Source organism: Tupaia chinensis, unplaced genomic scaffold, assembly GCF_000334495.1.
Source record: "Tupaia chinensis unplaced genomic scaffold, TupChi_1.0 Scaffold000429_1, whole genome shotgun sequence".
Lineage (NCBI taxonomy): Eukaryota > Metazoa > Chordata > Mammalia > Scandentia > Tupaiidae > Tupaia > Tupaia belangeri.
In genome coordinates, this window is record NW_006159934.1 from 6,644,187 (window position 1) to 6,661,189 (window position 17,003).

General features: G+C 41.6%; 1 protein-coding gene and 1 pseudogene across 7 annotated transcripts in view; one reads left to right on the top strand and one right to left on the bottom strand.

The window, feature by feature from the left end:
- Positions 1-17,003, bottom strand: part of RABGEF1 (RAB guanine nucleotide exchange factor 1) — a 60,147-nt gene that overhangs the window by 7,535 nt on the left and 35,609 nt on the right. For all 7 annotated transcript variants that reach the window (XM_006155021.3, XM_006155017.3, XM_006155020.3 and 4 more), the window contains exons 5-7: positions 7,604-7,685; positions 5,085-5,217; positions 3,619-3,710 (exon numbers count right to left, since the gene is read on the bottom strand). In XM_006155021.3, coding sequence (XP_006155083.1) covers positions 3,619-3,710; positions 5,085-5,217; positions 7,604-7,685 — 307 coding nt within the window. The remainder of the gene's footprint in view (positions 1-3,618; positions 3,711-5,084; positions 5,218-7,603; positions 7,686-17,003) is intronic.
- On the top strand, positions 7,866-8,616 carry LOC102480579 (ubiquitin carboxyl-terminal hydrolase isozyme L3-like; annotated as a pseudogene).

The following is a 17,003-nucleotide window of genomic DNA, read 5'->3' on the forward strand; positions in this document are numbered from 1 at the left end:
GCCTGGAGAGAAAAATTTCACCTCTCAAATTCTATTAACAGACTGTTTTTTTTTTTAGAGATTTTTGCTATAGGGCACATGCACTCACCAGAGAAACAGAGAGACATAAAACAAGAAATCGTCTCCTGGGAGGATGACCACACTACAGTCCCTTCTCCTCCAAACTCCTCCCAGAATCTTGGGCACACATGCATACACACCCAGCGTGAGTTTCAAGCTGCTGGGTGTGGGACTCGTACCACAGTCGACTACATGGGAGTCCAGCAATGTAACCATTACGCTGTCTGCTGGTCCTGTGTTTGTTTTAATTGAGAGAATATGTATGCTAGCTGAAGAGAGACAGAGAAGAAAGAGAAAAGCACTTCTCAGTGGATTGTGGTCATGCCACAATCTCTTTTTTCCATTTTTCCATCCTGTTAGGATTTTTTTGGGCACATACAACCTGGCATGTTTTCAAGCTTTGATCTGAATCATAATTAGCCATGTGGGATCTGGCTCCCTTTATAGACTAGGTAATGGGGCTGGCCAAACAGACTCTTGATGTATTGAAAACCTCTTTTAAAAACAAAAAAAGTTCTAAGGAACAGCAGATGGTGAAGCATTTATGTCACTGAGCTCCCACGCAGTTGACCATGGTTCAAGTCCCAGACTCAGCAGCTTAAAACTCATGCCAGGCACATGTGCACTATAGGGCACATGCACTCACCAGAGAAACAGAGAGACATAAAACAAGAAATCGTCTCCTGGGAGGATGACCACACTACAGTCCCTTCTCCTCCAAACTCCTCCCAGAATCTTGGGCACACATGCATACACACCCAGCGTGAGTTTCAAGCTGCTGGGTGTGGGACTCGTACCACAGTCGACTACATGGGAGTCCAGCAATGTAACCATTACGCTGTCTGCTGGTCCTGTGTTTGTTTTAATTGAGAGAATATGTATGCTAGCTGAAGAGAGACAGAGAAGAAAGAGAAAAGCACTTCTCAGTGGATTGTGGTCATGCCACAATCTCTTTTTTCCATTTTTCCATCCTGTTAGGATTTTTTTGGGCACATACAACCTGGCATGTTTTCAAGCTTTGATCTGAATCATAATTAGCCATGTGGGATCTGGCTCCCTTTATAGACTAGGTAATGGGGCTGGCCAAACAGACTCTTGATGTATTGAAAACCTCTTTTAAAAACAAAAAAAGTTCTAAGGAACAGCAGATGGTGAAGCATTTATGTCACTGAGCTCCCACGCAGTTGACCATGGTTCAAGTCCCAGACTCAGCAGCTTAAAACTCATGCCAGGCACATGTGCACACGTGACCAAAATCCTGAGAGGAGAATGGAGGAGAAGGGATTGTGGTGTGGCCTTCCCCCCACCCTGGGGGGTGATTTCTCACTTTCTGTCTCTTTCTCTGACAGCAAAATCTCTTTTAAAAAAGTTGTATTTTTAAGTAAACAATGGGCTAGCTACTTGTACTTGTAAGGTCTGACCTATGGCTTTCAGAATAAAAGTCCTCAACATAACTCCTGTGGAATACTCTAAACATAAGCCAGTTGTTCTTACACTTTCTAAAAAGAGTCTTTGAGAAAAACACAGGCTGTTGGAAGGCCTCCACTTTCAATCTCTTACAAAGTTCCCTGAACAACATGTAGGGTAGAGGTGGGCCTGGATTCAAAGGATGCAGTTTGATGGGACCTATAGCCTCACAGAAAGCTTGGAACAACAAAGCTAGCAGTATTTAGCGAGGCCAGTAAGACTATCTCTACAGCTTTCACAGGAAATTACAGAGAATCGCTTACTTAATAGAAGGAATTGCAATGCAAAGTTAGACAAAGAGAAGCAGAACCTGAGAAAGTGGGAAAATCAATTACCTGCAGAATACTTAAAGACCCTCCTGTTCTTGTAGAGGAGGAGTAAGGCAACCTAATCCCTAGGGGAGACTTGGAGCTAAGTTTAAAAAAGGACTGTTTTCAACCCTGAGTGAGTTTCTGATTCTTATAACCTAAGAAGCCTACTTCATGGCCTGCTTCCAACACTGCTAACATCAGCTGCCCCACTTCCTTTCTCAAACAAATTTCATTCACTATCTCTAAATGAACCAGTCTCATCAGCTCTTTGTAATTAAGGAGAAGCTGGCCAAGGTCAGGTGTCCTTTCCATTAGGAGTGGGGTTTTGTCTTCTTTAAAAACTTTTTGTGTTATACTTCTGCTGGGTTATTCCTATGAATTAGATACAGAAACAACTATTAGGAATCTGGAACTGTTCAGTATGGCACAGACAAATCAGTTTGGGGCTTTAATTTACTTTCTAATCAAACTAGAAAAATAATCCAAAGCACACCTCTCATTAACAATAAATCAAAAACATCACTTACTGCGTTACTCAGCTTTGGAATTCCCTTACCTCACCAATTCCCTTCCTCAATCCAAAACTTAGAATATATAAATGCAACTGAATCTTAAGAAATATGCTGTTAAGTTGTATTTGGTTAGTTCAATGCCCAAGGAATGGGATTCTGATCATTGAAAATGAAGGTGAAAAGGAATACACCTGCTATTCTGAATCCATCAAATTCACATTTTTTTTTTAAGAGATATTTTTGCTATCAGGTGTGTGCACTCATCAGAGAGAGAGAGAGCAAGAAATTACCCCCCAAGGGGGATGGCCATGCCACAATCTCTTCTCCTCCATTCTCCTCTTGGCCTCTTGGGCACACATGCACACACACCTAGCATGAGTTTTAAGACACTGGGTCCAGGACTTGAACCATGGTCAAACATGTGGGAGTCCAGTGATGTAAGCATTATGGCATCTGCTGGCCCCTCAAATTCATATTTCTATCACTCATGCAAATTACTTTTACTACATCCCAATGTATCTTGGGTGGTCTGCATTTCAGGAATATTTTAATAACTTTATGTCTCCACTTAACATATACTGTCTGTACTCTATGGTAGAGACTGAAAGATTGGAGAGCATAAAAACATTGAAAATAGTTATGGACACTGGAGACAGTGTAAGAGGGTGGGAGAGAAGACAATGTAGGGAAGGAAATTAGGGAGATAAATAGAGAAGTACGACATTTGTGGGACACAGAAATGGTTTATTACCTGTTGATGATAACGTGTATAGTATTCTCTTTTTCTTTTTTTTTTTGGAGAGGTTTTCGCTTTAGGGCGCGTGCGCTTGCCAGACAGACAGAGAGAGACTTAGAGACAGAAAGCGAGAAATCACCCCCCAGGGGGGATGGTCACGCCGCAATCCCTTCTCCTCCATTCTCCTCTCGGGATCTTGGACACGCACGCACACGCGCCCAGCATGAGTTTTAAGCCACCGGGTCCAGGATGCGAACCACGGTCGATTACGTGGGACATAGCCATTACGCTAACTGCTGGTTCCCATGTGTATAGTATTCTCAACAGGACTGGTCTGAGGTGAATTTCATGTTATAAATTCTCTTTATAAGCTAAATGATGTATAGTAATTGAACGTATAAAAAATAATAAATTTTTTAAAAGAAATACTTTAATGACTTTTTGCTCAATAAAAATGGTATGAACTAATACACAGCAAAATATTAACCTTAAGAGGTAAACATTCAAATATAAACACTGCAGTTTCACTGACCTGTAATTGCTTTTACCACCATATCAGACACTTCTGGAATTTCTTCATTAACAGGGACACAAAGCATCTGAGGTGTAACCCAGTGCAGGGCTCTGCGAAGAGAAGAAGAAAGTAAAGCAGTGTTTCAAGAATGGACTGTGGTCATTTATTTTGCCACTTCCTTCAGTTAACAGAAACGTGAGGTGCTACTGACTAATCAGGTAACCCTAGGCTCAAGCATACAGTCCCCATACATATCAGCCCAACTGATATGACAGAGTAACTAGAATCCTGAAATGGACTTCTCTTCTGCACTTACAAGAAAAACAGAAGACAATTTTCCTGGCTGAAATGAGATTATTCTCCTAAAAGTGCCAAGCACTCACTCAATATTTGAGAATGAAGACTGAGAAGAAGCTGCTGCTCCCTGTCCTCACTGTCCACTGCTGTTAGTGTCCTCTCACACTTTGCCTTCAACTTCTGCAGCACACTGGGCCCTGGGGAAGAGGCCACCAAACACAGGACCCCTGAATCACAGTGTGTTTCCCAGTCACACCCTAAGCACATTCCAAAATCCCTGCTGCTGACCTTCTCACCCGCTTGGTTAATGCTCTGCACTCCGGTCTAGGGCTCAGCTAGTTACTTCTGGCTCCTTCCTGCCTATGGGCTCCATCTTCATCTTCCCAGTATCAGCTCCTCAATTCTGCTGTGACACCCCTGAGTAGAGACCTACTGACTACTATCCGGGACCCCATTTGGGATTCCTGGACCGGGGGGATGACCACACCACAATCCCTTCACCTCCAATCTCTTCTCAGGATTTTGGGTATGCATGCATGTGTGCCCAGCATGAGTATGAAGCCCCGGGTCTAGGACTTAAACTGTGGTTGGCCATGTGGAAGTCCAGCGACATAACCATTAAGCCATCTGCTGGTCCCTCTTGGACTCCGTTTCCCCTCCAAAAATACCTGAGCATGCTCAGCCTGGACCTTTGCCCACACTGAGGTGGACTATTCCTAAGTGCTCCACTACCATTAGAATGCAGAGCAGGGTGCTCACTCTCTGTCCTGGAAGATGGGGTGCTCTGAGAAGTGTTATCAACCCAGCACCAGTGAAAAGATGATGGGAAGAAGAGAGAGAGAGAGATCACACCCTAGCATGATGAAGGATGATGACACCCACTACCTTGATATGGACAGTCATAGCTTTCTGTTTGACAAGACGGCGTAACGAAAAAAGAAAACAAGTCCTCCCACTCCTTGGGAATTCTGGAGATGTGAAACTATCTTAGATATCAAAAGCTTCCTGTAGTCAGACAGATAAGCGAGACAGATCATTGTGTTCCTTTTCTTTCTGACACCACAGAGAAGCTTACATGCTAAGGAGAGCAAGTATTTCAGCTGTTACTTTCTCTAACGTTTTAAAACTCAGGGGTCTTTTCTTTCATTAGTAGATACTAAATATATAAGGCACAACAAAACAACTACCTGATTCTCTTTTGAATGGCAAGATCTTTCTTCTCATCATCAGTAGTTTCTGGACAGAACACGTATTTATAGAGACGAGTCATTATGTACTTTTCAATCTGATCCATTATCTTCTCAACTCTTTCTGGAGGCACTGAAATATCCAAATAGACATAAAAGCTCAAGAGAAGAACATTTTAAATTAAGAGTATATTTTAAAAGTAATTCCTACATAGTAAAAAAAAAAAACAGACCAGAAGGTGGCATAGTGCTAAGCCACTGGATCCCACATGGCCAACTGTGTGGTTTGAGTCCTAGACTCTGCGGCTTGAAAAATACACTGGGTGCATGTGTGCCCAAAATCACAAGAGGAAAATAAAGAAGAAGGAACGGTGACATGGCCACACCCCAGGGAGTAATTTCTCACTTTCCTATTTATCTCTCTCTCTCCAGCAAGCTCATCCACCCTCTAGCAAAAAAACTGAAACAAACAAATTTACTAAAAATACATTAAACAAACCCAGAAACAAAATTCAAAAGTCACATTAAAAAAAAACCTTTAAAAATCTACCTCAACTTTTGGGACTGCTTCCTATAAAAATCCTCACTTCTAGTTTAAGCTGTTTTGGTAATGGTACGCCCTGTCAAGTGGGAAGACATCAGCATGGATCACTCCTAATTGCTACATTAGAAAAGTACTTGAAGGGGAACCAGCAGTTAGCGTAATGGCTATGTCGCTGGACTCCCACGTAGTCGACCGCGGTTCGTGTCCCGGACCCGGTGGCTTAAAACTCACGCCGAGCGCGTGGGGGTGCGTGCCCAAGATCCCGAGAGGAGAATGGAGGAGAAGGGATTGCGGCGTGACCATCCCCCCTGGGGGGTGATTTCTCGCTTTCTGTCTCTATGTCTCTGTCTGTCTGGCGAGCGCACGCGCCCTACAGTGAAAAATCTCTCCAAAAAAAAAAAAAAAAAAAAAAGAAAAGTACTTGAAAAGCCAAGATTGATGACCTCTGGTAAGATCTATCCTTTCACTTCTCTGAGATTTACCACGAAACCTTAGAGCTCTCAGGTATGCACATGGGACAGATGTCACAAATACGAACATGTGCTAAATTATCACAGGTCTTCAAAAATTTGTGGGAAACTGAAAAAAACTACATGGTGGGACCAGCAGTTAGCATAATGGCTATGTCGCTGACTCCCACGTAGTCGACTGCGGTTCGAGTCCCGGACCCGGTGGCTTAAACTCACGCCAGGCACGTGTGCGTGCGTGCCCAAGATCCCGAGAGGAGAATGGAGGAGAAGGGATTGCGGCGTGGCCATCCCCCCTGGGGGGTGATTTCCTGCTTTCTGTCTCTCTGTCTGTCTCTGTCTGTCTGGCGAGCGCACGCACCCTATAGTGAAAACCTCTCAAAAAAAAAAAAAAATCAAACAAACTACATGGAGTTCAAAATTGTTTTACACCAAATAGATTCATGCTTTAATTCCAGTTTTCCATGAACTTTTTTCTTTCTTCCTTCCTTCCTTCCTCTCTCTTCTCCTTCTCTCTCAATCTCTCTCTCCCCCCTCCCTCCCTTCCTCAAAAGAGTTTTGCCTTAGGGTGCATAAACTTGTCCCTGGCGGACAGAGAAAGAAAGAGAGGGAAAGTGAGAAATCCCCACGGGGATGGCCATGCCCCAATCCCTCTTCTTCCATTCTCCTCTTGGGATTTTGGGCACACATGCACATATGTGTGTGTTTCTCAAGCTGTCAAGTCAAGGACTGAACCACAGAGTAGGCCATGTAGAATCCAGAGCCTTAATCACTACAGCACCTGCTGGCCCCCTTCCATGAACATTTTCAACTCCCCTCATATATCCTTATAGTCCAACAACAATGGAGGTAAAATTCAAGAAAAACCCCTGGGCCAACAGGTGGCATGGTAGTTAAAGGCCCTGGATTCCCACATGTCCGGCCACAGTTCGAGTCCCAGACCTGGCAGCTTGTTCTCTCGTTTTCCCTTTCTCTCTGTCTCTGTCTGGTCAAATTAAAAAATGATAATAATAATAAATATGGAATTAAATAAATAAATAAATCTTAAAAAAAAAAAAAAGAAAAAAGAAAAAGAAGAATCCCTAAAAACCTAAAGCTCCAAGTCAGTGATACTCAATTTTTTACTGCCTCACTCCTTTGAGGAATACATCAGTCTGAACAATGACTCACCAAGACGGTGATTCCAAGATGGGGATTCATTTGGGAAACCTTCCCAAGAAGTTTCAATTCACTTCATCCCTCCCTCTAATGGAGTTATTGAACCCAATACATTATTTATTACTCAATAAATTATCCAACTGCTCTTGGAAAAATATACACAGTAGTATTCAAAGGCACTGACTGCTAATTATAAGCCAAGCTCCCAGAATGCCAGTGGAGTAGTTTATAGGACAGAGTAGGTAAACCAGTCAAACCATCAGAGAAAGAAGGAAATTGCTAAGGGACTAAGCAGTCGGCCCCTGAGCAACTGCCAGTAATCTCTCCAGGGCTGGCTTACAAAGTGTTACCTTTTCCACGAGTCTGCATTCTTTCAGCCACATTCTGGTAAAAATCTTGAGTACACTCTGATTGTTCTTCAATACTTAAATCCTGACAAAAGAACAAAGAGGCAGCTTGTTAGCTGAAGAAAGTTCAAGAGTACTGTTCTAATCTTAAGAAGTTTTCAAAACTCACTCCTTGAACCGGTGCTAATCCTAAAAATAATAAAAAGTATGTTAGTTCCAGAGGGGAGAAAAACCTAGTCATTAATGTTATTTACAAGACAGCGGCGGCTGTCAGAGCTGAAGAGGGCCGGGCAGAGGGGCCATGGAGGGTCAGTGCTGGCTGCCGCTAGAGGCCAATCCCGAGGTCACCAACCAGTTTCTCAAACAAGTAGGTCTGCACCCTAACTGGCAGTTCATTGACGTATATGGAATGGATCCTGAGCTCCTCAGCATGGTAACGAGACCAGTCTATGCAGTGTTACTTCTCTTCCCTATTACAGAAAAGTATGAAATATTCAGAACAGAAGAGGAGGAAAAAATAAAATCTCAGGGGCAGGGTGTTACATCATCAGTAAATTTCATGAAGCAAACAATTAGCAATGCCTGTAAAACAACCGGACTGATCCATGCTATTGCAAACCATAAAGATAAGATGCACTTTGAATCTGGATTAACCTTGAAAAATTCCTCAAAAAGTCTGTGTCAATGAGCCCTGAAGAGCAAGACAAATACCTGGAGAACTATGATGCAATTTGAGTTACCCATGAAACCAGTGCTCATGAAGGTCAGACTGAGGCACCAAGTATAGATGAAAAAGTAGATCTTCATTTTATTGCATTAGTTCATGGAGATGGGCATCTCTATGAATCAGATGGGCGGAAATCATTTCCAATTAACCATGGGAAAACTAGTGATGAAACTTTGCTAGAGGATGCCATAGAAGTTTGCAAGAAGTTTATGGAACGTGACCCTGATGAGCTAAGATTCAACGCGATTGCTCTTTCTGCAGTATAGCTCATTAGGGATGGGGACACCAAAACTATATTATTTGCAACAAAAAATAAATTTCTGCTGCCATACATTAATTCAAAGATTTTGATCTTTTCATTAACTTAACCGATTAAACTTTCTGTGAATTAAAAAAAATATATTATTTACAAAATTTCATGACTGCCTACTTCTTTTTTTACTATATATACATATCTTTATGTAAACATAATGCATATTTTGATAATTTACATTTCCATTTATATAATTCACTTGATCATTTTTTTGGAGAGCTTTTTGCTATAGGAAGCATGTGCTTGCCAAAGAGACAGAGATAGAAAGTGAGAAATCACTCCCCTCAAGGGGGAATGGCCACACTGCAATCCCTTCTCCTCCATTTTCTTCTTGGGACTTTGGTCATGCGTGCACATCCGCTCAGTATGAATTTCAAACCAGCAGGTCCAGGACTTAAACCATGGTCGACTACATGGGAGTCCAGAGAGGTAACCGTTATGCCATCTGCTGGTCCCTCACTTAATCATTTTTGATGGTTTTATAATATTCCACCATATTAATCCACTTATTCAACAATCCTCTACCACTATGCATTTAGCCTGCTTCTCTTTTTTCACTGTTGTGCATTACAGCTATACAATTTTGTGGAGATTACGTTCTTCTGCATTATTTCTTTGTAATACATATGCAAAAGTGGCATTAACAGTTTAAGAAGTAGGAACAATTTTACAGTTCCTTAGAAACTCCAGTGTACGCTATCATTAGTCATATACGTGCTTATTACTCTATGGCCCTATAACACTGGGCTTTTCCATTTTTATTTGGTTTTATTAATTTTACAGTGTAACATACATTTATTCCCCGCTTTCTTCCAAAGAATATTTGAAACCAATATTAAAGATCAATACAGTTCCACACAGTAAACTAGAAAAAAAAAAATCATGGAGACAGAATGATAACATAAAAACATATTTCTTGAAGATCTAAGTTAGTCAAGAATCAGTCCATAGGTTTGTCTTTAACTGAACTTTCTAGCAGTGATTGTGAAGATGCAAATAGTGAGGGATGAAAGTGAACTAATTCTTCAGGTGAAATTCTGATACCAAAATCAGGAATTTCTCACAAAGGTTCTTACAAAGATGTCACTGCAGAAGGGCACAAGTAGGACCTAGGACAAATTCCACAGGACTGTTTCTCACAGGCCTCATCTATGCAAGCCAGTAACATCACACACAAAGGGTCAATTAAGCACTAGCAGCTTGATGTTCTAGCTTCATCTGAGAGGATGGTGGGGCACCCAAGGTCAGGGCAGTCACTGAACGAACCACGCCTATCAGTCTTCACAATGTCTTTCCCACCAACCCTTCCCTGGCTTGGGTCCTGAATACCTCTCTCTTGGACGTTTACTTCTTTTTCCAACCTTTCTCAGTTTCTAATTCATCTTACATACTATGGTCAAACCGATTATCTTAGAAGTGGATCTGGTCATGCTATGCTGCCTCAATCCTCTAGCAGTTTTCTACCAGCCACATGCTGAAGGGTATACTCGGCCCAAGCATCCATCCCACTTCTCACTTACCCAGCCAGCTTGCCTGTTGTTCTGAGAATCTGCTTTATATTGATAGTTTTCCCACCAACCTCACACTGTTACATTACTCTCCCTATCCAGATTACCTTCACTCCTTTCCAATTCTGCAACAGTCATTCAACAAGGGCTCCAAAGTCTCTCCTTAAAGTCAGTTTACATTTTATATTCTCTAAGAAATTGCCCCTCATTCCCTTAGTTGAAATAACTTTGTAGGTCTCTAAGAACTTTTGACTGTTATCACTTTGTACCCTCATTACTGTCTTCATTAGTCACCTATGTATGTGTCATAGTTAAATTAAAACTGATCTGTCTTCGGGACCAGCAGGTGTGTGGCGATTAAAGCACTGGACTCCCACATGGTCTACTACAGTTTGAGTCCTGGACATGATGGGCTTGCTTTCTCATAGAACCTCTCTCTCTCTCTGGTCAAATTAAAAATAATAAAAATTAAAATGATGATAAAATAAATTCTTTAACTGATCCATCTTCTAAAAAGGCCTATGTATTATCCTTCCTAAATTTTATAATTTTGTAATATTAAACTTATTTATATTAACACAATCCCTCACTATTGTGTTCCATTTCACCTGAGTATTTCACTGCACAGATTTAGACTGATTAGTATAAATCAACCCTGTTTCCCCCTCGTTCTCCCAGTTGTCATATAATTTGCTTCTAGAAATTAAATCTAATTTTGGAATCACTGGTTTATTTCACTGTTCTATATTTTGATTTTGCATCAAAATCTCATCTTAGTATTTTTTTTAAAGAGGTTTTTGCCTTAGGACATGCGTGTTCACAGAAGGGTGGGGTGGGGGCAGACAATGAGAAGGAAAGTGAGAAATCGCACCCCCCAGGAGGATGGCCATGCTGCAATCCCTTCTTCCCGGGACCTTAGGCATGCATGCCACATGCCTAGTGTGATTTTCAAGCCACTGAGTCTGGGACTAGAACTGCAGTCAGTCAAGTGACATACCGCTATGCCACCTGCTGGCCTTCATCTTAGTTTTAATGATCTTTATTATAAGAACGCATTTCAAAGTCTAGCAGATTTAGAAACCTCCCTTTAATAAACTCTTACTCCCCCTCCAAAAAAATTGCATGGTATTTCTGCCTTGTTTTTCTAGGACAAATAATATAACACTGAAGTTTAAATATTTTAAGTGTTTGTAATGACTGGCAAAGTATTTTTTTAATATATTTTAAATTTTTTCTTTTTAAAATTATTTTATTTATCTTTATTTATTTATTTATTTAGCTTGACCAGAGATGGACAGAGCGAGAAAGGAGAGAATAAAGTGAGAAAGTAAGCTACCAGGATCGGGACTCAAACCATGGTCGGCCATCTGGGAGTCCAGAGCCCCTAACCACCACCTGCCTGCCCTCCAAAATTTTTTCTATACTCATGATACAGCACATGTGCTCATGAGAGAGAGCATGAAAGAGACAGGGAGTTAAGAGCATCCTCCACATGGTCTGGTTATACTCCGATCCCCTTCTTTCAGTCCTCCAGCCCATCAGATCTTGGGCACTCTTACCTGTTATATTTTAGGCTAACAGGGCTAGGGATTTGAGCTGTGGTTGCCATGTGGAATCTAGCTTCTCTGGAGCAGCATATTACCGCTGTGCCATGAAGCCAGTCCTAAATTTTTTTCTTTGCTGATGATAGAGCGTGTGCACACACGAGAAAGAGAAGGGAGAGAAGCATCCTCTACAGGGTCTGATCATGCCTTGATCCTCTGCCTCAAGTCCTCCATCCCACTGGATCTTGGGCCTTTACACTAGTGCACAGTGTGTTTCAGGCCAACTGGGCCAGGGATTCAAACCACAAGGTAGATCCATGGGAACCAGCAGTTAGCATAATGGCTATGTCGCTGGATTCCCACGTAGTCGACCGTGGTTCGCATCCCAGACCCGGTGGCTTAGAACTCACGCCGGGCATGTGTACATGCATGCCCAAGATCCCGAGAGGAGAATGGAGGAGAAGGGATTGCAGCATGACCATCCCTTCTGGGGGGTGATTTTTCGCTTTCTGTCTCTCTGTCTCTCTCTGTCTGGCGAGCACACGCGCCCTATAGCAAAAACCTCTCAAAAAAAAAGGTGGATCCAGCTTCTCTTGTGCAGCACATTACCACCCTGCTGCAGAGCTAGCTCAGTATTTTTTAAATAATCTTTTTCTCAGCTAGATCTAAGATATAATCTTCAAACTGTTGTTCAATTTTTTGAATGACCTTCTAATGCTCCATGTTAGATTAAATTCTTTATTTAATTTATTCATTAATTTATTTTAATTTGACCAGAGAGAGAGAGGGAAAGTGAGAAAGCAAGCCACCAGGTCCAGGATTCAAACTGTGGTTGGCCATGTGAGAGTGTCCAACACCTTAACCACACCACCAGCAGGTGGCCCTAGATTAAATTCTTAATATTTAATATTCTTTACTACTACTATCTTTAAAAATTGCTATTTAAAAAATTTCTCAATCAGTTTTCAAAATTTCTTATAGGGCACATGTTCTTACGAGCAAGTGAGAGAGAGAGAGAAAAAAATCACCCACAATCCCTTGTCCTCTACTCACCTCTCAGAATTTTGGGCATATACACACACACATTCTAAGTGTTTTCTAAGCTACTGGGTCTGGGATTCGAACCATGCAGTTGGCCATGTGGAATGCAGACACCTTAACCACACTACTGGCTTGCTCCCAAAATTGCTGCTTTTAAAAATGAGCCAGACTCTTTTTATCACTGGCCTATGTACTGTAACCGAATTTTGTGGATTTATCTTGTCACATTGCTAAATTTATACCTCTATTATTTTTCTGTTTTCCCCTGGATTTTCCACATAAGATTTTTTTCTGAATGCCTTAGGATCGTATTTTTATCCATTCTAAAAATGCTCATTACATGATCAGAACCCCTGCTGCCGTACCAAGTGATGATATAAAAAGGTTAATAAAATCCTTAAAGGGCTTTCAGTTCAAATGGGAAGACTGAATGTAAAGAAATAGTACTCTAGGATAATTATAAGTAAGAAGGACAAAGTGCCATGGAGAATACAGTAAACCTTCTGCTTCTTTTTCTGATCTTCATTGATCTTCTCTAAATAATTACAGTAGGAGCGGGAGGGAGTGTCTTTGTTCTTCCTACTTACTCCTGCGTGAGATGGTGGTGATGAGCTATTTCTAGCATGTTCATGAGAAAGGCTATCTCTGTCATTCTCTGTGCTGTGATCCTATGTAGAGCCATAGCTACTGTATGTGAAAGTCCTGATCCTACCCACTCTACTCCTGCTGCAGGCCCTGTGTGGAAGTACGACAGGTCTCATCTGAACATGCTCAGTAGATCAAACATGTGGCTTTCCTCTTTTTTTTTTTTTTTTTGGAGAGGTTTTTGCTATAGGGCGCGTGCGCTCGCCAGAAAGACAGAGAGAGAGACATAGAGACAGAAAGCGAGAAATCACCCCCCAGGGGGGATGGTCATGTCGCAATCCCTTCTCCTCCATTCTCCTCTCGGGATCTTGGGCACGCACGCACACGCGCCTGGCGTGAGTTTTAAGCCACCAGGTCCGGGACGTGAACCGCAGTCGACTACGTGGGAGTCCAGTAACATAGCCATTTCGCTAACTGCTGGTTCCCACACGTGGCTTTCCTTTCAATGACTCTACCTAACACATGTATTTCCAATTCTCCAGTGAGTTTTTTTTTTTAATAATTATTTTATTTAACTTTATTATTTATTTTATTTATTTTAATTTGACCAGAGAGAGAGAAAGTGAGAAAGCAAGCCTCCAGGTCCGAAACTCGAACTGCGAGTGCACTCACCAGACAGACATAGAGAGACATAGAGACAGAAAGCGAGAAATCACCCCGTGGGGGGATGGTCACGCCGCAATCCCTTCTCCTCCATTCTCCTCTCGGGCTCTTGGGCACGCACGCACATGCGCCCAGCCTGAGTTCTAAGCCACCAGGTCCGGGACGCGAACCGCGGTCGACTACGTGGGAGTCCAGCGACATAGCCATTATGCTAACTGCTGGTTCCCCATAAAGGAAATTCATATTATAAATTCTTTAAACTTCACCTTGATACTAGATCATCAGACAACATATATCTTTGGACTAAACTTTAGGTCTGCTGTAAATACTTTTTCAGAGAACTAGCTTAATATTATGACTAGGGGCTGGCAAGTGGTGTAGTGGTTAAAGTGATGGACTCCCACATGGACAACCATGGTTCAAATCCTGAACCTGGTGGCTTGCTTTCTCCTTTCTCTCCCTCTCTCTCTCTATCTCGTCAAACTGAAGGAGAAATAAAATAACTTTAAAAATATATTACGCCTAGACTTCTACATGGATAATCACAAGCAAATGCTACATAAAGAACACATTCATAAGAAAATGTTTCTAAAGTCTAAATATAATCAAATTATCACCTTGTTCTCTTATCCTTATTTTGGGAAATTTTTAATTAGCCATAATCATACCTCGAATAAACATCACTGGCTACAATACTACCATTGTGCAAAGCTCTTATTTTCCTTTTAAACCATTTTCTAAACCTTCTCAAATCCTTTCAATAAGCAGAATGGATTTAAATAAACAAAAGGACTAATGAAGTTTATGAGGAAGTTTTTTTTTTACTATTAAACCTATAAATCTAATTTTACTTTTAATATGGGGGATTTTAATATTTTAAGTGCTATTTGGATTTTCCTTCATGATGCTATAATTTAACTTTGTTATCATTTTAGGCACTTCCTGCAACATATACTCATTTCACACACCTAGGAAGATTACCACAGTTACTTTTCATTGGCAGCAATTTTTTTTTTTTTTTAAGAATTATTTTATTTTGTGGGGCTGGCAGGTGGCGTGGTGGTTAAGGGGGCTGGACTTCCACGTGGCTGGCTGTGTTTCGAGTCCTGGACCTGGCAGCTTGCTTTCTCACTTTCCCTTTCTCTTTCTGTGTCTGGCCGAATTAAAAAATAAAATAAATAAACTAAAAAGAAAAAAAAAAGAATTATTTTACTTTGGGACCAGCAGTTGGCATAACAGCTATGTCACTGGACTCCCATGTAGTCGACCATGGTTCGAGTCCCATGGCTTAAAACTCAGGCTGGGTGCGTGTACTTGCATGCCCAAGATCCCAAGAGGAGAATGGAGAAGGGACTGTGATGTGGCCATCCCCCCAGGGGGTGATTTCTTGCTTTCTGTCTCTCTCTATCTTTCTGGCAAGAGCACACACCCTATAGCAAAAACCTCTAAAAAAAAAAAAAAAAGAATTATTTTATTTAAATTAATTAATTTGTTTATTTATTTATTTGAATTTGATTAGAGAGGGACCCTGAGAAAGCAAGCCTCCAGGACTAGGACTTAAACCATGGTGGCCATGGGATCCAGAGTCCTTAACAACCACACCGCCTGCTGCCTTTCCCCCCCAGGAAATTGTAACACTTAAACCAAACTGTAGTCATTCTTATGACTATTATCAGTACTCATGTCTAACCAGAAACATTGTGACCTTCTTGTAAAGACCTAAGCAGCCTGGTTTACTGGTGACAGTCATTGTACTTTAGGTGACAATTCAGAAAACTCCCTTTTCTATTGTTTACACTCCTGCAAAACATTTTATAATGTAAAGCAACTCCTCTGCCACTCTGCCCTAGTATCCCGATTAAATTCTTGTAGGACTTACCATTGTCATAGACCTGTTCACTGTCCATTCCCCCCACTAAAATGTTACCTCCATGAGGGCACTGTTTACCACCACACCTCATGCCAATAACAGAGCCAGGCATAGGTTAGTGCTCCACATCAGTTGCACGAAACATACTTTGTAAATCTTCCTAACTCTGACTGAAATAATTTTTTTCCACTTCCAATTTTGAAAACCTTTATTTGACTACTTCCATATTTACGTTTATGGTGTATTTTTTTTTTATTTGAAGAGGTTTTTGCTATAGGGCACGTGCACTCGCCAGAGAGAGAGAGAGACAGAGAGACAGAAAGCGAGAAGTTACCCCCCACGGGGGATGGATGGCCACACCGCAATCCCTTCTCCATTCTCCTCTCGGGATCTTGGGCACACACACACACACACACACACACACACACACACACACGCGCGCGCCCAGCATGAGTTTAAGCCACTGGGTCCGGGACTCGAACTGCGGTCGAGTATATGGGAGTCAGCGACATAGTCATTACGCTAACTGCTGGTCCCTATTTATTGTGTATTTCATCTGGAACTCCCACCATTAGAATTTGGGTTACTATAATCTATTTTCTGGGTTCATTAAGTTCTTTTGCATTGCTAATAACTGCTTAATCTACTTAGATTGTAGCTTTGATGTCCATATTTTTTGTGTAGCTACTATCTGTTACCTTTGAAAACATTTTAAAGAAAAATGAACATATTAGACCATAATTCTCTGTTTTCCTCCCCACAGGGCACACATACTTCCCAGAGAGAGACAGCAAGAGGGAAAGTGAAAAATTACCCCCCAGGTGATTTTCAAGCTTCCCAGTCCAGGACTTGAACCATGGTCAGTCATTTGGGAGTCCAGAGCTTTAACCACTACACCACCTGCTAACCCCACTATGTGGAATTATGTGGTACTAAATACCAGAAAACAGACTCCAGAACTGGGGTTCATTAATGTAGCTGTGAAACCAGCTTAATTTTCTGCTTAGCCTCTGGTTACTTAAGCTTTCCAACAAGATTTGGGCAAAGATCAAAAAGCATTCATAAATGGGGGCTGGCAAGTAGCGTTGTGGTTAAGGGTGCTGGAATCCCACAAGGCCAACTGCAGTTCAAATCCCAGACCTGCCCGCTTGT